At 37.8% G+C, this 25,308-nt stretch overlaps 2 protein-coding genes across 3 annotated transcripts in view; one reads left to right on the top strand and one right to left on the bottom strand.

Moving 5' to 3' along the window:
- FAM208B (family with sequence similarity 208, member B) overlaps nt 1–21,764 on the top strand; it is a 99,823-nt gene extending 78,059 nt beyond the window's left edge. For both annotated transcript variants that reach the window (XM_005869506.2, XM_014542293.1), the window contains exons 19-24: nt 2,569–6,330; nt 13,636–13,761; nt 14,358–14,511; nt 15,525–15,630; nt 18,763–18,944; nt 19,542–21,764. In XM_005869506.2, the coding sequence (XP_005869568.1) occupies nt 2,569–6,330; nt 13,636–13,761; nt 14,358–14,511; nt 15,525–15,630; nt 18,763–18,944; nt 19,542–19,657 (4,446 nt within the window). In that variant the 3' untranslated portion in view covers nt 19,658–21,764. The remainder of the gene's footprint in view (nt 1–2,568; nt 6,331–13,635; nt 13,762–14,357; nt 14,512–15,524; nt 15,631–18,762; nt 18,945–19,541) is intronic.
- Nucleotides 21,765–22,689: 925 nt separating this feature from the next.
- GDI2 (GDP dissociation inhibitor 2) overlaps nt 22,690–25,308 on the bottom strand; it is a 44,271-nt gene continuing 41,652 nt past the window's right edge. Inside the window, exons 9-11 of the mRNA XM_005869505.2 lie at nt 23,974–24,118; nt 23,719–23,773; nt 22,690–23,633 (exon numbers count right to left, since the gene is read on the bottom strand). Coding sequence (XP_005869567.1) covers nt 23,487–23,633; nt 23,719–23,773; nt 23,974–24,118 — 347 coding nt within the window. The 3' untranslated portion in view covers nt 22,690–23,486. The remainder of the gene's footprint in view (nt 23,634–23,718; nt 23,774–23,973; nt 24,119–25,308) is intronic.

Below are 25,308 nucleotides of genomic sequence, written 5' to 3'. Positions count from 1 at the left end.
TGGAAATTGCCTGAAGTCATATAGTTAGCAAATTGTCAAGCCAGGATTCAAATTTATACCATCTAGATCAGCGGTTCTCAACCTGTGGGTCGCGACCCCTTTGGGGGTCGAACGACCCTTTCACAGGGGTCGCCTAAGACCATTGGAAAACACATATATAATTACATATTATTTTTGTGATTAATCAGTATGCTTTAATTATGTTCAATTTGTAATAATGAAATTGGGGATCACCACAACATGAGGAACTGTATTAAAGGGTTGCGGCATTAGGAAGGTTGAGAACCACTGGTCTAGGTGTTTCTTAATGTTAAATTCTGTGTGCATATGTGTGTGTTTATGTGTATACTTACATACATGAGTTTCCTGTGTGTATATTATTTTTCTCCTGATGGGGTTCATAAATTTCATATGATTCTCAAAGATACATAAAATCCAGTTAAGAATTACTGCCTTAGAATAAGAAAATATTTATAGTTTAGTCAGGCCGATATATATGTACTACTTATAAAGTATTTTTTGTTGTGGTAATATGTAATTAACTATCATCAGTATTAATTTTAGAAATTATCTTTGCAAACATAAAATAGAGTATTAAGAAGGAAGTAATGGTATTAAAATTAATGATTTCTAAAAATTTCTGTAGCATGTATTTAAAAATCTTCCATCATCTTCCTGGATACTGTGCCTTTACTTTAAAGATGCACACACAAATGCTATACCACTCCTTTGTTCTACAAGTGGGCAAACTAGGACACAAAAGAATTCCAGCACAGTGGGCATTAGAAACCAATAGCCATGTTGCTTTTAGTTGTGTGTTTAATTTTGCAGTTCTTTTAAATGATCACACTTTGCTTTAGAAACATTACACTTCACCTGTAGTCAAATATATATATATATATATACTAGAGGCCCAGTGCACGAAATTCGTGCACAGGGGGTCCCCTCAGCCCAGCCTGCACCCTCTCCAATCAGGACCCCTTAGGATCAGGCCTAAACTGGCAGTCAGACATCCCTCTCACAATCCAGGACCACTGGCTCCTAAATGCTCACCTGCCTGATTGCCCCTAACTGCACCCCCCAAGCCAGCCTGGTCACCTCCAACTGTCCCCCCTGCCGGCCTGGTCATCCCACACAGCCTGCTTTTCAGTCATTTGGTCACCCCTCACTGCCCCGCCCCCCCGCCAGCCTGGTTGCCCCACGCAGCCCACTGCTCAGTCGTTTCGTCATCCCTCACTAACCTCCCTGGTGGCCTGGTAGCCCCACGCAGCCTGTTCAGTTGTCCATTCAGTTGTTTCGGTTGCGACAGTCGCTTGGGCTTTTATATAGATAGATATGTATGTGTATATATATTAGTCTAAACATATCAAGATTATCACAAATGCATTTCCCTAAGACCACAGGCATGGTAAGGTTTGGGACTGTGGTCAAAGATTAACAGCCACAGTGTGACTGGGTGGGAAAATTCTCAGAATAACTTCTACCATTAAGACTTTCCTGTGTTTTGTGCCTGGCCAGTAATGTTCTCTTAAAACTCTGAGTCTCAGTTCCCACACTGCCAGTTCCTCAGCTCAGTGTTTTCTGTTAAGACAGAGATGTTTTTTTTGTTGTTTTGTTTTTTGTTTTTTTAAATATGTTTTATTGATTTTTTACAGAGAGGAAGGGAGAGAGATAGAGAGTTAGAAACATCGATGAGAGAGAAACATCGATCAGCTGCCTCCTGCACATCTCCTACTGGGGATGTGCCCGCAACCCAGGTACATGCCCTTGACCGGAATCGAACCTGGGACCTTTCAGTCCGCAGGCTGACGCTCTATCCACTGAGCCAAACCGGTTTCGGCAAGACAGAGATGTTTTTAATGAGGTTTGAAACCCAGGTCCTGACTTTTAACATGATCGTCACAAGACATGGCAGGAAGTCTGTGATCATAATGTTCCAAAAGTTAATATATGGTTAATATATATGGTTAATTGTATGATCAGTCCATTTTACTATATTCTGGACAAGACTATGTTTCAGCCTTTAAAAAACAAACAAAACCTGTTTATGAGGTTATTAAAATTATCCAGAAGTAATTCTCCTAATGTTTAACCCAGATCCACATTCACCATCAGTCCCTTTGGTTCACTTTATTCATGCAAACTGTACTATGTTTTATTGTGCTCTGTTGAATAGGAGTTATTACAATGAGAAAGAAATTATCTCCAGTTATAAGCAAAGAAGATAGCTAAGGAATAAGAGATTTTCAAGTCTTTAAATTGTCAGTGGGCTAGCCACTTTTCTTCCTAAAAGTCCTTTTTAAAAAATGGGCTGTGAAATAAGTTTTGGAGATCTCATCTGTGTGTTTTATGTTTAAAGAAAACAAATTCCTATTTGTGGGGTATTTTAAGCCTGTCTAAAAAGAGTTGGATTTGTTTGATCTTTACCCTGTCTTATTCTTACAGATTAGAAAATTCAAAAGAATGGACAAACTCAAATTAATCCTTTTCTATTCTGTTCTTCACATATAAATGTTTAAAATAATCTGTTTGACTCTTGAGTTTGTTTTTTTACTTTTGTCATTTCAGATCATTGAGGGGAAATCCAAACAAGAGTCATCGGATAAAACAGAGACTTCTAATCTTGTGCTTTCTAACACTGGAAGTATCCAAATTAATGGACCTTCTATTCCTGGTGAAGATAAAACCTTTGAGCCACTTGATAGCACAAGAGTGACTTCTTTTGATACAGTCACACAAACCACATTCACCAAGACTTGTGATGGGATCAGCGATCAGTCAGTGATTTGTCAAAAATCTGTGTATAGCACCCTTGAAAGCAAAGTCGATAATTTCCATGCAACAGTGCAAGCAAAAACAAGTGGTTTACAGACCCTTATCGAGCATAGCAGCCCCCAAAACAAAGAATGTCAGCCTTCACAGGAAAAGAAAGATGATATGGGGTATGTAATGATTAATCTGGAACCAGTTACTCTTACTTTTGAAAAAAATGCATGTATACCAATACAGGCAGAAATTGCAAATAGAGCTGATAAACCTACAGTCTTTAATATGGAGTTGCTTAAACAAGTATCACCTGCTAGAAGTTTTAGACTTCCTATATCCACATTTGAAAAGGTACAAACACAAGGTCTTAAGGACATTCTATCTCTAGCAACGTCAGGAGAAAAAGGCACTAAGTACCTCTGTGCCTCCTCAGTAAGTGGAGAGACACTAGCTAATAATGAAATGTATTCATTACAGAAAGAGATTCCTGTTCCAGGCTCATCATTGCCAACTGATAATTCATTGGAAAAGGAGGCATTACCATTAGTTAAAAGTTCTAATTCTTCATTACCCAGAGAAGAAATGAAACTCTCTCAAGAACTTTTTCTGCAACCTAAGAGTCTCTTAAGCATATCTTCAGAAGAGATTTTGGAGCCATCACAGATTGAAGAAGCCTCACCATCAGCCTCTGCCATGTTGGAAAAAAATTACTCACTTAGCTGCATTCCATCAAGAAGTAATACATCAAATGGCTCTTTAGAATTAAAGAGTGACAAGAGTGGTCTAAACAGTGAAAATAGGAATTTTGAATCATTTAAGTCCGCATTTGCTAAACAAACCAGCCTATCTATAAATGGAGAGGAGGTAAGCCTAGAGTTAGAGGAAGATTCTGACATTGACCTAACTCTCACAATATCACCACCTACAAGTCCCAGAGAAGAAATGCCAGCTGGTGAAACAGAGCAACATCAGGGGGCCCCATTACCAAATTTAGAACTCCAGGATATAGATGAAGACATAATTGAGCCACAAGAAGTGACTTCCATAGAAAACAGAGAAGTGAATTCTGCTAAATATACTTCTGCCCTTGAGCTTACAGAGGAAGTTAATGTTACTTCAGACTTTCCCTTTGGTTCTTTAATTGAAGAAGTGTCACCAGCTTCTAGTCCTGACCCCCAGATACCAGTTGAAGAAACACAGCCATCTCGGGATGTGTCTCCATGTAGTTTAAAACATCCCGATGCACAGAGTGGGAAAAGTGGCAAATTCTCCCACATTGAATCAGTAGATTTGGCCATAACAGAAAAGGAAAATTCTTTTGGTCCTATCCATCCAATGGGACAAAATAACGTAACTCAGGTACCACAAATACAACTTCCTGCTGAAATGCCTCTACTATTAAATAATCATCCAGGAAGAAAAGATAAGCATTTAACCCTTCTGGGCAAAGTAACTAAGGAAATTGTCCCAAGTGAACATGATGAGGATTTCTCTTTCTCAGAAAAGGTGCCATGCTGCAATAAAGAATTAAACCAGCCTGCCTCAACTGGCAGTTACAGAGCTGACTTCAAGACTTCTCTAGAAAAATTGGTAACGTCAGGAAATCCATTGCAGCCAATCAGTATAGAAAACAGAAATTCAGGCTTAAATCACCTTGCCTTGGAGACCAGTGAGCCCCCATATAGTCCTAGAAAGATTTTGGAAAATAAGTCTTTGGTTGATACATTTATTTCTACAAATAGTCCAAGTGAGATAATGAATGTATCGTTAAAACAGGAGACTAGTCCGAAAAGCATTAAGAGTCTCTTTAGCAGTGATTTGAAAATAAATGAAGGCAATTACATGCAAGTTCAGTCCTTGAGCTCTGACTCAGTCGATGAAGCTGATGATACACAGGCACACAGGCACCCAGAGATCCCCAACCTTGCTTTTTCCTCTAGTGGTGCTACCGTAACCCATTTTACAAGACCCATAAACGTAGAGACAGGGTTTCAAACACAGGAAATATCAGTAGTCAGAATGGCCAGTTTGCTTAAGAATAGTGAAACCGAAGCTGAATTACATGAAAACAACATAGACCTAGGAGGTGTTGACTCTGAATCAAACACCCCATCTCCAGAAGGCAAACAAAAAACCACCCATATGCCGCAAGATATGTCAACATGCAAAACAAAAGATCTGTCGAATAAAGGACTTTCCCCCACGTATCTATATGCTGATTCTCATCAAAACACAGCAGTCACCAGTGAAAATGTCAATAAAGAGCCTTCTGCCTTTTTTGTTCCCAAATCTTGTGCTCCTCTTGTTTGTGGAGTCTCTAAAGAGCAGGTGGAAAATAAAAGCTCTGGTGAGGGGATCAGGACTGAGGAGGACTCTGAAACCCAGGGGGGAGACATGGATATTAGTGTGAATTCTGACTTCCATTATGAACCACTTTCCGGAGACTCTGATCAAGACTTTTTTGGTGATTGTAGAAATCTCAAATTAGACATGGAGAGTTCCTGTGCTTTGCAATGTAGTCACAAGAAAGAAGGTGCTTTGAAAGATGGTTATGACTCTTTCCTGAGCCTAAACAATAGTCATAAGGACGATTGGGCCTACTCTACCCAGGTTTCAGAGTTGGAGACCAGCATACCTCCCCGAAACCGGTTTGATGGATCAAAGAATGAAGATAAGAGCGTGCCATGTTACATCCAAATCAGAGATCTCCATGGTATCCCCAGGACTTACACTAATTTTACTATAACTAAAGAGGTCAAAGGTACCAAGAGAACTTTGCACGGCCTGAGGAGGCAGCGCAATTTCACTGCTAAACATGGCTTGCTAAGCTCCTGGACAAATACTTGGCAGATAGAAGATAACCTTACTCAGAACACTTTAGATCTGGAATATCTGCGTTTCCAACAGAAACTGAAGCAAATTATAAAGAATGGAGATTCCCAGCTTTCTCCGTCTTCCACCAATGACTTTTTGAAGAAACCACCTCTCCAAATTGCCTCTGAAGCTTTCCCTTTGACAAAAACATCTGAATCCTCAGTTCTCCATCCTCCATCCCGGAGCAGAAGTACCCTCTTGGTAACAATCATGCACTCAGACTCCAGGCCACAGAGCCAGCACCCGCGACGCCACAGGTCCAGCAAATTAGACAGTTCTTCCTTTTGGAAGGAAAGATGTGATCGCAGGAGAAATCATCTTACAAATTCTAAAAGAAATCAGACTGTTTCTTTCCACCTCAACAAACTGAAATATAACAGTACTTTGAAGGAATCCCGGAATGATATCTCCCTTATTCTTAATGAATATGCGGAATTCAACAAGGTGGTGATGAATGGCAATCAAGTCAGTTTGCGAGTTAAAGAGTCAAATGTTGGTTCTGGAGAAGCCACATCTCAAGAGATGTATTCATCTTCCCCAAGAAGATCAGCCTCCTATGAAGACATGATTACAGACTTGTGTAACAGTTTGCGCGTCAAACTAAAAAGTGTCGTGAAAGAGGCGTGCAAAAGCACCTTTCTGTTTTACCTCGTTGAGACAGAGGACAAGTCATTCTTTGTGAGAACAAAGGTAAGGTGACAGATTTTTTACTTATAGATTATATTATTTTGATTGCTATCTAATTTTAGCTTAAAATAATAAATTTAGCATTCTTGGCTTCAGAAAAAGATGATATATGAAGTGGTATTTGAGTTTCACAGCTCAGTTTTTATCTGCATACCAAATGTTATGCTGCAAGGATCTATCTGTCTTTGGTACTATATTTGAAGATACGTATGATGTTCCAGAATTAATGGAATGACTAATTTTCACAAAACGTTACCAGTATAGACATACTCAAATTCAAATACAAATACAAATATGTTCTTAGGTAAAATGCAGATTTTTAAAAATTACGTTATTAAGCCCTAACTGGTTTGGCTCAGTGGATAGACCATCAGCCTGTGAAAGGTCCCAGGTTCAATTGCAGTCAAGGGCACGTGCCCAGGTTGTGGGCTCGATCCCCAGTAGGGGGCATGCAGGAGGCAACCGATCAATGATTCTCTCTCATTGATGTTTCTATCTATCTCTCCCTTCCTCTCTGAAATCAATAAAAATATAATTTAAATTAAAACTGCTTTATTAATATGGATAATTGAGAGGGACCCCTTTTGGTTTTAGATTAGCGGTTCTCAACCTGTGGGTCGCGACCCCTTTGGCGGTCAAACGACCCTTTCACAGGGGTCGCCTAAGACCATCCTGCATATCAGTTATTTACATTATGATTCATAACAGTAGCAACATTGCAGTTATGAAGTAGCAATGAAAATAATTTTATGGTTGGGTCACAACATGAGGAACTGTATTTAAAAGGCCAGAAGGTTGAGAACCACTGTTTTAGATGTATTTTTTTATTGAATTTTAGGATAACTGATGTTCTCGTAAGAACATGATACTTAATTTTAAATGATGTAACCATGGTAAAATTCTAACTTCACAGGAGCCAGAATCCGTCTCCATTTACCATGAGCTTCCTCATTTTATCCCCTCATAATTTCTCTTATATTTTTAGAAAATACAGTATTCTCTCTTTTGTTTTAACTTTTAAAGTATAATTTCAAATTCATATGAAGGTTGCAGAAATGTTAACATTTCTGAATGTTAAAAGATACCTTACTATTTACATTTCACCCAGATGCCCCACTGTTAACATTTCTGAACCATTTGAAAATATGTTGCAGTTACGATGTCCCATTACCTCTTAATACATATGTATTACCTTCATATGAGACTGCTGCACTAAGGAAGCAACTTGTGTATATTACCCAACAAGAAGGACACTGTTTTGTATGATCACAGCACAACCCTAGAAATCAGGACCTGAGCACTAATGCACTGTGCTAGTTCAGTCCACAGACCCCATCTTAAGTTCAGTATCATACTGTCTTCGCTTGTCATGTGTCTGTTTTTGTCAGATTCCTATTGTACAGTAAAACTTTGATTTTGCAGGTTTCAATTTAAAGGACTTCAGATTTAATGGACAAAATTTCCAGTCCATGTCACATGTGAAAAATAAAACCTTGTTAATTTTAAAATGCTTTTAATCAAAATTTGCTTATAATTAACAGGTTATTTTTGTTGTTGTTAATTCACTGTTATTTTTAACAAAATTTTAGTATGTAGGCCATATGTTAGAAAAACCACTAGTAATTTCACCAACATAATTATTACATATCTACAACTAAAGTCTACATATTTAAGTTAGAGTCACCATAAACAGTGTTGGGAGAATGATTAGCACATGATCACACTGAATCTCTCGAGGTAATTGGTTCTGTTTTCTCAGGTGACTTTATGCTGGCTGGTGTTCTGATTTGTGCTAAGCCACGCCCCAGCTATGTGCATTTGTTTACTCATGGTGACTGGTGAATACATGCATTTACTAAACCTATTCAGGATAAATTTAAAATTACAGTATAGAAAATCTCTGTGAAATTAATTTTTTATACATATTTCATTTTAATTACACAAACATGTCTAATAAGTAAAAACAAGTAAACTAATTTGTCAATTTTTTAGCATACACATTTGGAAATCCTGCTTTATTATATATGACCGACTTTCGACTTTAAAAGACACCACCTTGCCCAAATTAATCCATTATATTAAGGTTTTACTGTATTAACATTTTTCATTTTGTTGATAGTTTCTACCAATTCCCTCCAATATACAGTTAATAAGCATGTTGTAGTTATTAGTAAGTGGGAGATACAATAGAATATGTAAATATCCTATTCTTCTTGAGACTTTCACCCACCAGATTGATTCTTGTCTGAACCAGATATTGTGATGGTTGCCACATCGTGGTATTCTAATTCTGTCATTCCTTGTACATTCCTTAGTTGGCCTTCTGCTGTAGGGTAGATCTTTTCGTTCCCTTCCATTTGTTCTTTTGCTTATATCAGTGTGAACCCATGTTCCATATTATTTTACTCAAAAGTTATCATTTGGTTATTAATATGTTAATGCTCAGATTGTCCCAGACCCAGCTAGTGGGAGTCCCTTTCAGAGTTGGCTTCTGTGTCCTTTAGACAAGTCCCTATAATTCTTTGGCTAACTTCTCCCTTTGTGGTACAATGTGATGTTACAGGCTTATCTTGTGTATTTCCTCAGTCAGCCTTGAAGTCAGCCACTTCTCCAAGGAGCTGTGATTCATTTTAGTGAAGAATCGCATTTGGAATTGTTGTGGGCAGCAAGAATGGCACCAGGTTTTAGACCAGTGGGGTCAGACCAGATCTGGGTTCAGCAACCTTGGAACTTGAGTTCTAACTAGGAAAGAATTCAGAGCCAAGACTCAAACTATAAGAGAACATTCATTTGGAAAATCAGAGAGGCAGAAGTTTCATAGAAGAAATGGGCTTAGAAAACAAGTTATAGTGGTAAAGGAAGGGCCCTTGGAGCTTAGAAGTGAGGAAGGTAAAGGTGACGTGCCTGAGGAGGATAGAGAAGGGACTGGGGAAGGAAATAGCAGGTGTGCTCCTGGGAGGGAGAGCATGTTGGTTCCTCAGTCCTAAGGGTGGAGATTTCAGGGGAGGTCCTAAGGGAAGATCTCAGTAGAATATTCATCAGCTTTCCAGGTGTGTCCTTTCAGGGTCTAGGTCTCCCCCGACTGATTAGTTAGTTGGTGCCAGGGCAGGGGATCATTCTCCAATGCATCCGGTCCTAAGGTCAGCTGTGGGGTTGCTTGTCTGGTTTTGCTGCTTTCCTGGGCCTGGACCTGAGTCACAACTGAGGCCTAGATGTTATCTCTAGGAAAGAAATGTCATGGGATTGGGGTCTAAACCAACAAAATGCTAGGGAAGGAAAGGTCACCCTGGGGACGAGATCCGACCCTACAAATGTCCATTGCTAGGCACCCGGGACCTTCCACCCTGGTGACCTTGTGTATCTGGCCCATTATCCTTGCTCTGCTCATGTCTGTCTAACTGCCTGCCACAGAATCAAGACTTGGCAGTGGGTGAACTCAGTGCTACTAGATGCCTTTGCATCTACATCCGTCAAGCAAACAGCCAAGAACTATCTGTTAAATGTACAAATAACACCTGTATGTTTCTTTTTAAAATAAAAATAGGTGCACACTGCTCCCCAATTCCAGTCCAGTACCACCAGGTCTATCCTACCTTTGTCACACTTGCAGTTCCTTCTCAAGCTGTAAGGGTTCTCAATTGCCCTCATTGTACCTGCTGTTTGGCTCACCTACTACCCCAAGTGTAATTAGCCCTGGTCATGCCAGCCCCATCTTCACCTGCCTGGAGCACCAGCCCAAAGCATGGCCCCCCCCACACTGGTGGCAGGAGCAGTTCAAATGAAAGCAGTCCTTCTCAGTGTCTGTTTTAGAGCCCTAACATGTACACATGAGGGGAAATGAAAAACACTGATAAAAGAAACAAAACTAAATGTAAATGTAAAATTAAGTGTGGTAAGTGTATTGGTGCAGGTGCTTTGAAATTGTTTTGAGGGAGTCAGGGATATTTTACTAAAGTTAGCAAGGTTGACCTGTTGTGTGAGGTGTGGAAGGCTAGACTAGTAAGTGTTCTGGTTCTAAATGTTTGGCTAGATTTGTTTTATAGTTCACTTATGTCAGTACTTCTGAGAAGTCCTGTATTTCAGATTATCTGTCACTTGGTAAGTCCGTAAATGTTGAGTTACTGAGTAACGTTAGACATCTGAAGATGTTGTATGTGATGAGTGTGACAGTTATCACAGAGGGGCACATCAGGTAGATGCTAATGAAACATGTAAAGCAGCTTCCTGCTCTTCCCAGAGGCAGGTGTGAGGATGCAGTGGATGTAACACAGACACTCCCTTCAGGGGTTGGAAGTCTGCCCAGAGGGACAGCAGGCAGTTTTAGTCATTGGTTCAGTGCTGCAGGAAGAAAAGCATAAGGGAACCTTGAGAGGGTTTCTGAAAGGGCCGTAAGAGTACACAGGCCCAGTGAAGAGGCTGGTCATCATGCCTGGAGCATAGTGTGTTCTGTCAAGAAACAAGTCTAGAGATGCAAGAAAGGGCCATTTTAGGATGGAAGGGCCTTAATAGAAATCATGCTAAGGCATTTAGACTATAGCATGAACTGGAAAAATGATAGATGATAAGCTTTAACTTGAAGCTATCCGTTGTTAGTTACTTTCTTCTTCAAGATAGCTGATGGCTCCTATTTTGTGTAATTTAATTATGATCTTAAAATATTTAGTTTATTCCAAATTTATGGAGTCTGATCTTTCTGTGTAACAGATTTTATTTTCCTGTTGAGGATTATTTTCTTCTCCAAGGTACTTCATAAATGGTTGCCAGATTTGTCCCTGTACCCACCTACCCAAACCCCCATAGTTTTTGTTCCAGTTTACACGCCATTTTGGTAAGAAGTATCATTGAAAAAGTAGTAAATAGCCTTCAGTCCTTTAGAAGGTGCTTGGCCTCCAAAAGTAACCTGAAAATTCATTTCCTTTTTACCTTGAATTAAAGTTAGAGTAAAATCCTCAATATAATGGACTAATTCAGGCAAGGGGCTGTCTGTTAAAGCAGAAAGTCCGTTATATATTAAAGTAGGTTTTCTGAATGTGTATGTTAAAATATTGACAAATTTGTTAACCCATTTTTACTTATGTAGACATGTTTGTGTAATTAAATTTAACTATGTATGAAAACTTTAATTTCACAGAAAAGTTTTCTATATGTGTTACTGTAATTTTAAATTTATACTGAATAGGTCTGGTTAAATGTGTGCATTCACCAGTCATCTCCGGTAAACAAATGCACACAGCTGGGGTGTGGCTTAGCACACATTGGAACACCGGCCAGCATGAGTTATATAACTACTTCAGAAAGTCACACAGTGAGCCAACAAACCCAGTTACCTCGCAAGATGTGGTGTGATCACATGCTAATCGTTTGCCCAGCATTGTTTACGAGCAGTGACACTTGGACTTAAATATTAGACTATAGCTGTAACTATGTAATATTTATGTCAACAAAATCACTAGTGTTTTTTTCCCAACATATGGCCTATTTGCTAAAAATGAAATAACAAAAAAATGTTAATTTAATTATTAGTTAAAAGCATTTTAAAATTAACAAGGTGTTAATTTTCACATGTGACACTCATATGACAAATGGACCAGAAATTTTGTCTTTTAAATCTGAAGTCCATTAAATCAAGGTCTGAAAAATTAAGGGTGTACTGTAATTTTATTTGGCTAATTATTCCTGAAACATATCCTAAAATAAGTCAGATTGAGTTAGCATCATCGCTATATCCCTGTTTTGCCACCTTGAACAGAATACTTAAATTCTTTTTGCTTCCTTCTCAAAAGCAACAGTGCAATATCTTAGTTCTCACACCCTTTACAGAGCACAGATGATATGGTTTTCATATGGAGAGATCATAGGTCTGGTAGGAATATTTCAAGATATCATCATGCCTGTTTCAATAGTGAATGTGCCGTTTCATAATATCTTATCATGTGGCCACTATTTACAACAGAAAATAACAAATTGTGTGCAAAGATAAAACTAATCTCCAAGTGAGAAAGTTGACACACAAAATAAACAGGATTAAAATCTTGTCAAAGCAAAATGTTTCTAAAAGCTCACAAAGCTATCCTTATAATTCTTCAGTCCTGAAGAATCCTGAAGCGTTGGGTTGATGATGGGATGTCATGACCCATTTATATGTAAGATGAGGAAGATCTGTCAAAATTCAGAATGCATGACAAGAGCCCACAACACGAATGCCCCAGTGTTTGGTGAAAATGTTGAACAGAAAATGTATTTATTCAAATAATTTATTATTAAAATAAGTGAGGGCTAAAGATTTATATTTAGACATTTTAGTGGGCTCTGTTAAAAGAAATCTTGCCTGTAGGAATTTATTTGAAAATACATGGCCCATACATTTTGAGTGATGAACTGAAATAGTCAAAATACAGTGTTTCTTATATAACTAGGAACATCAAGGTGTGCAATGGAAACCTCCAGAATCCTTCAAACAAACTGTCAAAATCACAAAGGACAAAGTTAATGTTTTTATTAAATGACCTTACCCTCTCCCAAGCAGGCTATTACAGCCCTATTCTGTGTAACAGCATTGCCTAACAACCATGCACATATATCTTCATGGTCAAGTCCCCACATCCAAGAGACTGTTCTCTCACCTCAAAACCAATATCCATTTAATGATACTCGAAGTAATACATAGCTGTTATGGGTATTATATTCAAGAGTATGTTCTAGAAACATTTTAACCAGAAACATTTTTTAGTGCATCACAGTATGCCCAAGGTAAATCCCCTTAAAGAGGGTGAGACTCAATATATTAGTCTGGTGGTTAAAAAAAAAAAAAATCAGCCTTTGATACTTTATGGACATAAAAAACCCTATAGTGTTTGGGTTTTTTTTTGCCTTTTTTATAAATTGATTTTTAGAGAGGGAGGAAGGGCAAAGAGACATCGATGTGATACACATCAATCAGTTGCCTCCCATATGTGCCCAGACCAAGGATTGAACCCGCAACCTGGGTATGTGCCCTGACTGGGAATTGAACCCGTGATCTTCCGGTGCACAGGATGATGCTCTAAACTGAGCCACACTGGCCAAGGCTTTTTTTTTTTTTTTTGCCTTTGAAATAAACTTATAAAACCCAACTGTTAGTGATACTGAGGAGTCATTTCTTTCACAGGTGAAAGCTCACTTAGTATAAGACAAACTGCCATTTATTGTTGCCTTGTTAGAATATAATTTAGTAAATAGGATGTGCTTTTTTATGTTCTTGGTAAATTATAAAAGTTCTGTGCATTCATTTTTTTTTTTTTTAGTAATGGCTATTTCTAAATCTTTCAGAATATTCTGAGGAAAGGAGGCCATACAGAAATTGAACCTCAGCATTTCTGTCAAGCTTTTCACAGAGAGAATGATATGCTAATGGTCATCATCAAAAATGAAGATATCTCATCACATTTACATCAAGTAGGTTTGAAAATAACCTTTTTCTTACAAAGAAATGTATTTCAGGCCTTTGTTACTCTATAATTATCAGACTTGTCACTGCCTTTTTTTATTCATAATAATTAACCAAGACAGAACTATAAAAAGATACTGATAAATTTTCATCTAATAGTAACAAATCTTTCTTTTATAGGAATTATAAAATTTTTCTTAACTCTTTGTTATATTTACCTATTAGTTGAATAAAAGTAATTGCTTCTTCCAAGAAGATCTAACTTATGGGTATAGCCTATCAGGAGGTAGTAACCGATCCCTACAGCACCTACACCAAGTGAAGCCAAAGACAGGGAATGATGGTGTTAGCTTGTTACCTGCCTGATTACAGGTCCCTAAAGCCTCAGGTGTACTCTTCCCTATCTCCAACCTTTGCAGTTATAGAGACTGTATTTACATGTTTTATGATGAACTGAGTTAATATTCCTTATGTGTGGTAGAATTATCTATCAGTCATCAAGGTTAAAGTATTTTTAGCTGTCCTGAATCTTGAAACCCTCAGATGAAAAGTGACAAAACCCAGTAAATTTATCTTTATTGTGGGATCCTTTTATGTTTAATAGATTCCTTCTTTGCTGAAGCTGAAGCATTTTCCCAGTGTCATCTTCGCTGGAGTAGACAGCCCTGAAGATGTTCTCAATTACACCTTCCAAGAGCTGTTTCGGACTGGAGGCTTTGTGGTGTCAGATGACAGAATATTAGAAACTTTAACATTAGGTTAGCCTTTTAATTTCCTTTCCTGTTTCTTAAGTTCTATTTCATGAAAAATATCAACTCAAAATAATGTCAGTCTCTACCTCTTGAGGGCTTAATTTTTGCTGTATGCTATGCTAAGCAGTTTTTTATATAGTTCTCATTCCCAATATGCATGCTCTTAGCCTCCCTTGTTTTACTGATTGTCCTTACCACTAAACCAGCTCCTAAGTTCCTTCTCTCAGGATTGTGGCTAAAATAGTCATACACATTTGAGGTTTTGTTAAATTTGATTCCTTCACTTGCCAAATGAAGTCAGCTACAGATTTTGTTTAGAATCAGTCCTCTTCCATTTCTGTTGCTGTCACACTTACTACCTTATTGATATGGAAATCTAAAAAAATGGTTACTGAAAGTCGTGTTAATTATCTGCTTGAACACTCATATAGTTGACCCTGGACAGCGTGAGTTTGAGCTATGTGCATCTACTTATACTTTATCTGAGCAGTTCAAGGGTCAACTGGAGATTGGGAATCTGTCAGGGTAGGGGATCTACTTAAGTTATATGTAGTTAATCCATTGCGTGGGCAGTCAATGACCCTAACCCTGAGTTGACCTAGGAGATTGTCAGAACAGACACTTTTATGTAAGATCAAAACCTGCCTAGCTCAAGCATGAATTGTACATGGAAATTGGAGGTGAAAAATATTTGTAGATTCTGTATTTAGAAACGTGGACTTTGCTGTTGCAACTAAACCTCCTATGTGATCTCTATACATTCAAAGCTTTAATTGCTAGGAATTGCAGTGCTTTCTCTGCAGAGCTCTCTCCTACTGCAGTATGAGTAGGTAGGGCTGAATCGAGGGGCCATAGATTGCTGTATCTTTGAAATGCAATATGGGGTCCTATACAGCCACACAAGTGGCAATCAATGATGGTATACACTCAAACACAGGTATTTTTTTTTTTACAAGTAATAAATTCTGGGCTTTGAGTAGAAAACCAAAAATCTTAAAACAATTTATTCTATCCTGTAGTTCAACTGAAGGAAATTGTGAAAGCCCTGGAGAAACTAAATGGAAATGGAAGATGGAAATGGTTGCTTCACTACAGGGAAAATAAAAAGCTAAAGGAAGATGTAAGGTAAGGCCTGATGCCAAGTGAGGGCTTGGGCGGGGGTCCTTCTCTTCCCTTTGACAGGGGGATATGGAAATACCATGTGATTCACCCTGAAATATTCAATGTGCTCTGGACTGGTATTATTCAAGGTTAAGTTTGTACTGCAATGGAAATCACCTGCATCACTAAACACAGTATTTAGATCTGTTGGCTGGTTTGGGGATTTTGTTTTTATAGCAGGGCATATTATTCAATGAAAGTTTTGTGTTGTACTCAAAAGTTTATAGGCATATACTGTGAGTAGCGCTCTCTCTAGACCAACAGAAGTCAGACATAGGGATCCTAAAATATCTATAGTTATTCAGACTCTGCTGCCATGAACTGCAAAAAGTAAACTGAACTACGGGCTTGCCACAGTAATGCTTTTTAAGTTGCCTCAGTTATAACTAGGATGGAAAATTGAATTTTACCTTTAAACAATAGATTGCCAATTGGCAAACCTCTTTAACCCTACCAGACCGCTGTACCGATTTTTAGGTAATTTCCACACAAAAGTGGAATACTGGCGCTAAATGAAAGGTAGATGAAAGGTAGACCTATTTTCTACAATGTCTCCAAGTTCCATCTTATTCTAACCACTTGTTTGCATGTAACTAACATTTTTCTATATCATGTTGGTTTTTTCTCTTTAATTCTCAGGAGCCCAGGTATAGGGCAGTTAGGTTCAGCGCCTCAGGTCTGGTAGACTTAAATATATGGCTAGGATTTTTTTAATCTTCGGGGAGAGAGAAATATCGATGTGAGAGGGAAAAATCTATCGATGGCCTCCCGTAAGCAGAGTCTGAACTTAACTATAGATATTTTAAGATCGCTATTCCTGACTTGGAATCAAACCCAAAATCTCTTTGGTGTATGGGACACTCCAACCAACTGAGCCACCCTGCCATTCTACAGCTGAGATTTTTTTAAAGAAAAGTATTTATTGATTCCTTGGCTAAAGGAACTTGGGTCTGAGAGTAGCTCCATATCAAAGATGTGCCTCCTGCTCTAACCCGTTTGGCTCAGTGGATAGAGCATCGGCCTGCGGACTCAAGGGTCCCGGGTTCGATTCCAGTCAAGGGCATGTACCTTCGTTGCAGGCACATCCCCAGTGGGGAGTGTGCAGGAGGCAGCTGATCGATGTTTCTCTCTCATCGATGTTTCTAACTCTCTATCCCTTTCCCTTCCTCTGTAAAAAATCAATAAAATATATTTTTAAAAAAAGATGTGCCTCCAGGTCCTAATGAGACTGGGAAAGGAAGGCCTGGAGCTCAGAGACAGACTGGAAAAGAACAGACTTGACAAGCCATTTGTTAAATGACTGTTTCAGGCACTGTTAGCTGTTTTACTTCAATTATCTTGCCCTAACTTCATACAGAGTACACAATGACAGGCCTGACTTAGGTCAAACTTGGAGTCAGTTAGAAAAAGTGTTTAACCATAGTGATTTCTCCAAAGGAAAACAAACCTCAGATGAAACAGCCAAAATTATGGAAGTGCATGAGATGCTGAAAGGTGGCTTAGAATTTCAGAAAAGGCTCATAGTTAGGAGGCACTAGGACAGGAGGACAAACAAGAGTTAACAGGATCCCAGGCTGTGACCATACATTCACTGAGAGTTAGCCAAAACAGTAACATGCTCTTCAAATTGTACTTACCTGGCATAAACAGAGCTCATCAGAAAACCTATCAGATTCTTTCAATGTTGGGGGAGTATATCTACAACTAAAACAAAAAGAAAACCCTAGCTTTTAAAAATCACAAAGGGGTTTATAGCCATTGATGGTTATCAATAACTACAAAACCAGCCTCAACTCCATCTCTAGGATAATTTTGTTACCTAATTATTCCACTGATTTTTTGAGAGATTAGAAGGGAGGGGAGGGGGTTGTGAGGAGAGAGACACATCAATTGGTTGCCTCCTGCACACGCCTCAACCAGGGCCAGGGATCAAACAACCCACGTATTTGACTGGGAACGGAACCCAAGACCGTTCTGTGCTTAGCCAACCCTCTTAACACTAAGCCATACCAGCCAGGGTCTGATTTTTTAATATTTGCAAAATAATGTCACACAAAACTTAACACAGTAAATAGAAACATACAAAGAGTTTCTGTTTATAACAATAAGGAATATAACAGAAAAGTTGGTATCTTAAAACTAGGTACAGTATGATGCCAATTGTAAATTGACATATAAGTCTGGAAGGAAATTCACCATTGTGATGTGAACAGTACTTGTCGCTTTATGGTGGGATACGTATGATTTGGTTTTCTCCAGCAAACAGGAAGGAGAATGTGATAGAAAAGACTGACTGGAGAGATGGAATCAAGAGCAGAGGTAGCGATGTTTAAAAGTTAAACATTTTCCTCTAAAAAAGTAAGAAAAAAGGTAGAAAGAAGATTTAAAAGAAGGTGAGAAACTAAGGAAAATCTAGCTGCTACATTGTTTTAATCAGAAGTATAGAGCAGGGGTTTTAAAGAAACTTACAGATTTGGAACCATTGCTATAAAGAATGCATTAAGAGGTCCACTAGAAGTTCCTATGAAGCTTGCCTGGCGACATTTTTGGAAGTGATGGTAGATAAATGTGTAGATGTCCCTTTGGCTTGGAATCAGAATGCTATTTTTTCTTTTTTTTTTAATATTTTATTGGGTTTTTTTACAGAGAGGAAGGGAGAGGGACAGAGAGTTAGAAACATCGATGAGAGAGAAACATCGATCAGCTGCCTCCTGCACACTCCCCACTGGGGATGTGCCCGCAACCAAGGTACATGCCCTTGACCGGAATCGAACCTGGGACCTTTGAGTCCGAAAGATGCTCTATCCACTGAGCCAAACCGGTTAGGGCACTATTTTTTCTTTTAATCTGTATTTGCAAAGATAGTGCGCCTGTAATGTTTTGAAGAGCACATCAAGACAATGACTTCTAGGAAGGCGAGTGTATGGTAGAAAAGAACAGGGACAAAGGATCTCAGTTGGTTTTATGGGAAGTAGTTAAACTAGGAATGTAAGTATAGTGAAGGCAAGAGAAGATTTAGGAATAAAACAAAATTAAGATACAGTAAAAAAGAAACTTACACTGAATCTGAATTTAACATTTCTATGTATTTTCCAGAGTGGATTCAATTGCACATAAGAAGAACTTAATATTGAAATCCTACCAGAGTGCAAATATCATTGAATTGCTTCATTATCACCAGTGTGACTCTCGGTCATCAACAAAAGCAGAACATTTAAAATGTCTCCTAAACCTGCAAATTCAGCATATCCATGCCAGGTTTGCTGTCTTCCTAACAGGTAAAGTCATACAGACTTAGTACTGCCTCAGTTTTATATCATCAATCAGTTAATGCCCAAATGGGTCAACTCTAGGAGTCATTGAATGCCATAAGATAAATGTGGATATAGAGCCAAGATCAGTTGTTAGCCTGATAATGGCTGGGTGAGGAGGGGTACTGTCTATTTAATAGTCCTCAAACAGTTTCTTTCTATTAAGTTTCATCATCTCCTTACTTAATTTTATACTTAATCCCTAATTTTTAATGTTTCATGTGAATCTTCACCAAACATTTAAAAATTAAGGAATGACTCTTTTGTCATTTATCAGTGGTTTCCCAGCACTCTTCCCACCTCCCATGGAAGGGGCTGCTCCCAAAACTTCAAACTTTTTTTTTTTTTTTTTCACTAGAACCAGACTCCTTTTTCCTCCCACATTAGGAACTTTCACACAAGTTTTTTTAAACAAAGGGGGTTCTGCTACTTTTAAAAAGGTACATTTAAATGTTGAATAACTGTTATACACCTGGAACTAATATAATATTATATGTCAATGATACTTTTTAGAAAGTACATTAATGCATTTTTTACCAAAAAAGGATATTTTTCTTTTTACAGAGAAGCCTGTCTCCAGAGAAGTCTTTGAAAATAGTGGCATCCTTGTTACAGATGTAAATAACTTTATTGAAAATATACAAAAAGTAGCAGCTCCATTTAGGAGTAGCTATTGGTAAGAACACTTCTGCAACTCTCCCATGTCAGCTGGAATTAAGGGAAGATACTGACGTTTGTGTCTATGAGGCAAACAGTTGTTCAAAAACTCTGTTCTTTACCTTATATGTTATCACGCTGTAAATTAAAAATAACTCTATTTAGGAATGAAATTCTAAAGTATCCACTAATGAAATAACCAACCCAATTACCCATTTTCTCTGTGATGTGCATTTTCACCTGCAGTTCATCCTGATCACCAAGACAGATGATGTAACCTTTACAATGCATAGAAATTTTCCCATTAGGTAGCATACTATTTATAAAATGGTTGGTTATTTTGTTTTAAAGATGAAATTATCAATTTTATTTACCCAGGTTATTCAACTGTAACTTGCCTAGACATCAATGATGCCAACAACAAATTAGTATTTTCCCTTTTCTTTAAAAAACTTTAAGACACATTAAAAAGTCTTCCCTTCTCATAATTGAAACAAATCAATGTTCTACAACTTAGGGGAAAATTCCTTTCATTTTTTCACATTTTGTTTAAATGTCTGGCTTCATTTACAATGACACATTCACTTTGGGTTGCAGTGTTAAATATTTTGTTTTAAATTAATTGTAATTTAAAGCTATTAATTGAATTTAGTTAAAAATAATTTTATAAACATGTTAACTCAGTTGTAGCAAAAATTAGTCTATTTTAACCAATAGCTTTATTTTTGCATGTTAATGTCAGCAACACTTAAGAAATGCATATTAGTCTGTTTTAAAGGTTTTTATTACCCTTGTAAAGACTATAATCTCTTAAGTGTTTCATTTGCTATTATTCAAACACTACATAAAGTTAACCTTTTTTCCAAAATGGTCAAATTTATAAACTGTCATCTTCCACTTATTTTGTAAATAGTGCACTTACAAAATCAACTCTGAGAATAATCACTTATTTATGATGTTAGAAATAATTAAAATCTTTAAACATGAAAACCAAGCAAAAAACATTTGTAAGACACTTAGCATCAATTTGGAACACAGGTTTTTATAACTAATTTGTTTCATTTTTCTAATAAAGACAACTAAAAAGTCAATTGTTTCTGCAAGGACTTCATAGCAAAAATTGGAGTTTGTCAGGAGAGTTGTATCACTTAAGCCACTTAAGCAAGAATGACTGGGTTCCAGAGGAATACTATCACTTATATCATTTTGGCCCTCATCTGTCAGTTTAGTCCCAGCAGACCCGCCCAGTGTTTTCCCCTCCCAAGGTCATGTGCACTGAGCTGCAAGCCATAGAAAAAAAGGGCATTCATAGGACTTTCCATCTTGCCCTTCTATGGGGCTGTTAGAACTATACAGAAACTTCTTTCAAAAGCCATTCATCTACTTTGTATACTTCTTACCCAAACAAAAGTGCCAATCTCACTATAAGTTTTAATTATTTGACACTAGCTTTTGCTTAGAAACCCATTTTTTACCTCAGGGATAAGATTCTAATAAGAGGATCATAACACTGAGTTGATTTGAAATTACTAAGGAAAAGGAAATATTTATTGAGCACCTACTACTACCACCTGTCAGGTGCTGTCTGTCCAACATAGTCATCTTTCAAGTTGTACCTCAAATGTTCATCTCCCCTTACTGAAAAGCCTTCCAACATCCAACCCCAAGGCCATCAGTCCCCATACCACCCTTTCTTTATTTTAACACTTAACCAAGTCACAGAACAATGGGTCTAACCTGGACTATAGGCTCTTACAGAAATTGTGCCTTCATCATTTTTGAACCCCATTGGCCTGGGACATAAAGTCCTGATATCTTTGGTTTCTATTTAATACTAACCACTTTGTACATTTTGCATGTTTGACTATGTAGCAGGCTAATTTTTAAGTTGATAATTTTGTATGGTCTGAGAATAATGTTAGAAATATCCTTTTGGCTCTTGGCAGAAAAAAGGTTCCCCACCCCTGACATAAAGTAGTGGTTCTCAACTTGGCAGTTTTGTCCCCTAGGATATGTTATAACATCTGGAGACATTTTTGGTTCTCGGGCTAGGGAGGTGCTCCTGGCATCTAGAAGTGATGTCAGAGATGCTGTTAAACATCATACAATGCACAGGACAGTCCCCCATAACAAAGAAGTATCTGGCCAAAACAAGTAGTGTGAGATTTAGAAACTGAGCTAAAGTAAATCAGATAATCTGAATAATAATCTAAATTATTATCCTAATTACTTTAACAGATTAGTCATGTGTCCTAATATGTCCTTTAGACATAACTGTAAGAATCAAATTCAGCCTATAAGAATACAGTTAAGATGTCTTCATTCGTCTGGTAGCTATTACTGTATAATGCTAAGAGAGAGAGGAGGTCCCAGTTAAAAACAATTTCTAACTACAATTTACATTACATGAAAATCTTTTAAAGCACCTATCCATCTGATAATTAACTTGTTCTCTTACAAATGCTACCTATAAGCAGAATTATCAAAGGCAGTAACTTGCATTTGAATAAAAAAAAAAAAAGTACTTGTTAACCACTACTAAGAATATCTAAGCCCTAGCCAGTTGCTCAGTGGTTAGAGCGTAGGCCCTCAGACTAAATGGCCCCAGGTTCGATTCCAGTCAAGGGTACGTACCAGACCCCATCCCTGGTCTTGATTGGGACAAATTCAGGAGGCAACCAATCAATGTATCTCTCTCCCATCAATGTTTCTCCCTCTCTCTCCCCTCCTCCCTTCCACTCTCTCTAAAACATCAACAGAAAAATATCCTTGGGTGTGGATTAACCAAAAAAAAAAAAAAAGAATATCAAGAGTTTCACAGTAATACTGAGTCAAGAGTATAATTTAGGGTTTACTCACAATGAAGCCAGACTTGATTCTCTATCCGTCCAAGTTTGAAGCTTCACATGCTGTCAGTAACTGAGCACAGTTCCATTCCAGCATCTCTCCTAGCATCAGTTTCAGCTCTACTGAGGGAATAAACAACTGCATCATGGCCAGCACAATACTTATAGCTCTTAAACATCAGGGCACAAACAGACCAATCGAGAAGGACTTGGTTTCCAGAGTCTGGCTTTATTTTGCAGTACAGAAATCATTTGGAGCCATTTTGAGGCAGACATCATTGAAGGAGAGGCTCTGTCAAATCAATACTGCATTGCAGCTTGGTCCGTTGAAAAGGCCACACCTGGGATATGATAGAAGCTTCTACATTTACCTGCTTTATGATAGTTTTCTATCTCCTTTGCTCTCATCAATTAGATTAAAACACACACACAGGTTTCCCCCAAAATCACTACTGAAGTCTGGAGTTCAGAATTTTAAGCCCACATAAACCAAACCTGTGGTAAGGCCACATAGACACTATCATAATACTTGACAGGACCAAAATGTAAATCTATAGTGAAAACTTCGATATGCTTTCCCAAATTATGGAATATTTGATTTCAAATCTCCTTAATATTAAGGACAGATGGCACGCAAATTGTACTGATCCAGCTCTTGAGCAGCAGAAGCACATAACTGTAAAGGCTACACTGATTAAAAGATACAAATACTGTATCAAGATCTTTGTATCAGTATCACAATGTTTTTTTAAAACTTATCCTTCACTAGAAAAAAAAGCCAGCATTGGTTAAACAGTACAGAATATGGTCACCTGCCAATTCTGAACAGCCACTCCATGAATACAAGTTAATACATGATATTAGAAAGGGGAGGAATATTTACTGGTGCAGTGCTCTGCAATCTCTCAGTTTGGATTATAAAAGCAGGCCTTACAATACTGATTTCATACAATATGCATTATTTGCCAATTTTAAGTCTGTCCTAATTAGATAACATGTACTGCTGTTAGTCTTCCCCATAGATGTCATTTTTCTTGCGCTTCATTTCCTCAAAGTCAAACTCTGATCCTGTCATCCTCTTATAGATGTCTTTAATATCATCACAGGTTGTCTCAAAGTGAGTTGTAGCATCATATGTACGGGAAATAAAGATCTGAAAATAAAAATTAGAAAGACTTGAAACTAAGGAAATCTCCCAATAAAACCTGATAATACCCTTTTCAGATCACCACACTCACCTGGCTTTCTGTTCCCAAATCTTTTGGTACAAGCAGGTCACTGATGCTAACGAATCTGAAGGAGAAAAAGAATTAAGTGAGCAGGTGAGCTGACCCCACACCCATTCACTGCTTTGCTTGAAATTCAAAACCCAAAGGATGAGATTGGTGGAGATGATGGTTGCTTGCTTGCTTCTCATTGGGTTTGCCCCACCATGGAGCAAAATCCAAAATTAATCTAGGATTTTAGCTCATATAAATGATCACGTCACTTACTTCTGTTCAATTGGTTCCAAGAGCTCCAAAGCTGGTCTGATTTCTTTCTCGGGTTCCTTGGTCTCCACAGTTGTACTGACTATGGCAATGTACTTCCCTTGTGCTGCCACGTTGTGTGCAGAGGAGATCATGCAGACATAGATATCTGGAAACAAGTAATGCCATCTCACTGCCAAGGTTTGTAAAACGTGGGCATCGGGTGTGTACACTCAGTCTCACCCGTATTTCGAGGTGTGAATTAAAATTACTTGTAATAGACAGTAGCTTCTAAGCTTAAGTTCTATGTATATGGAGGCAACGGTCATACATAGAATATGCCAATATTCAGCAACTTTTTAGCCTTTTGGAGATCAAGGATTTATGTGGCAGTAAACTGCTGGACTTGAAAATGAAATTTCTCTTCCCAGCATTGTCCCAGCTAACTGTGGAAACCTGGCAAACCATGTTAACTGCTCTGAGGTCTTCTGCCTCTCTAAACATTGCATTGCAAAAGGTTTTGAATGGCTAAGAAAGGTTTCATTAAGTACAGATGCTCCTCAACTTACAGAGGGGTTATATCCTGATAAGCCCATCATAAATACCGGAAGTCGAAATGCATTTAATACACCTAACCTACCAAACATCATAGCTTAGCTTAGCACACCTTAAATGTGCTCAAAAGAGTTACATTAGCCTATAATTGGACAAAATCATCTAACACAGTCTATTTTGTAACAGTGTTGAGTATATCAATTTATTCAATACTGTGCTGAAGAGAAAAAAAAAAGGTTGTATAGTTAATGACTTTTGCACCAACTTGATAAATCGTTAAGTCAAACCATTGTTAAGTGGGGACCTTCTATATTGAGTCCTCACATATTTACTATAAAACTACAAATCAGCAAAAGCTATTCTTGAGTTGGCATAATAAACTCATATAATTCCATAGGTCTAGTTGTCTGTATACCACTAAGTAACTACATTAATTTCAAAAACAGAAAACAATTACTGGGCTCCCTTTTGTTACTTTCACCAACCCAGGGTTCTGCTTGGGAACCCTTTAAAAATTACTTGAGTACAACTCCCTTTATTCTAGTAATAAATCTTCTGTGATTGGGATTCCTATACAGAAAAATTAAATACAGATGGCTTTTAATTGTCTTTTTCAAAGCCAAAAAACTTTTTTTAGTTGAATTTTTGATAAAAGATTTAGGACTTCAGGAAGAGGTAGTAGATGAAATCTGCTGGTTAAAGCAAATAAATCAGGAATTACAATTTTAGAAATCCTGATCTTAGAGACTAATAAGTTTATAAATAACTAGAGGCCCAGTGCACAAAAATTTGTGCACTGGCGGG

Source organism: Myotis brandtii, unplaced genomic scaffold (genome assembly GCF_000412655.1).
Source record: "Myotis brandtii unplaced genomic scaffold, ASM41265v1 scaffold297, whole genome shotgun sequence".
In the NCBI taxonomy this organism is placed as follows: domain Eukaryota; kingdom Metazoa; phylum Chordata; class Mammalia; order Chiroptera; family Vespertilionidae; genus Myotis; species Myotis brandtii.
Note: the sequence above shows the minus strand (reverse complement) of the source record. Positions and strands in the feature narration are given on the sequence as shown.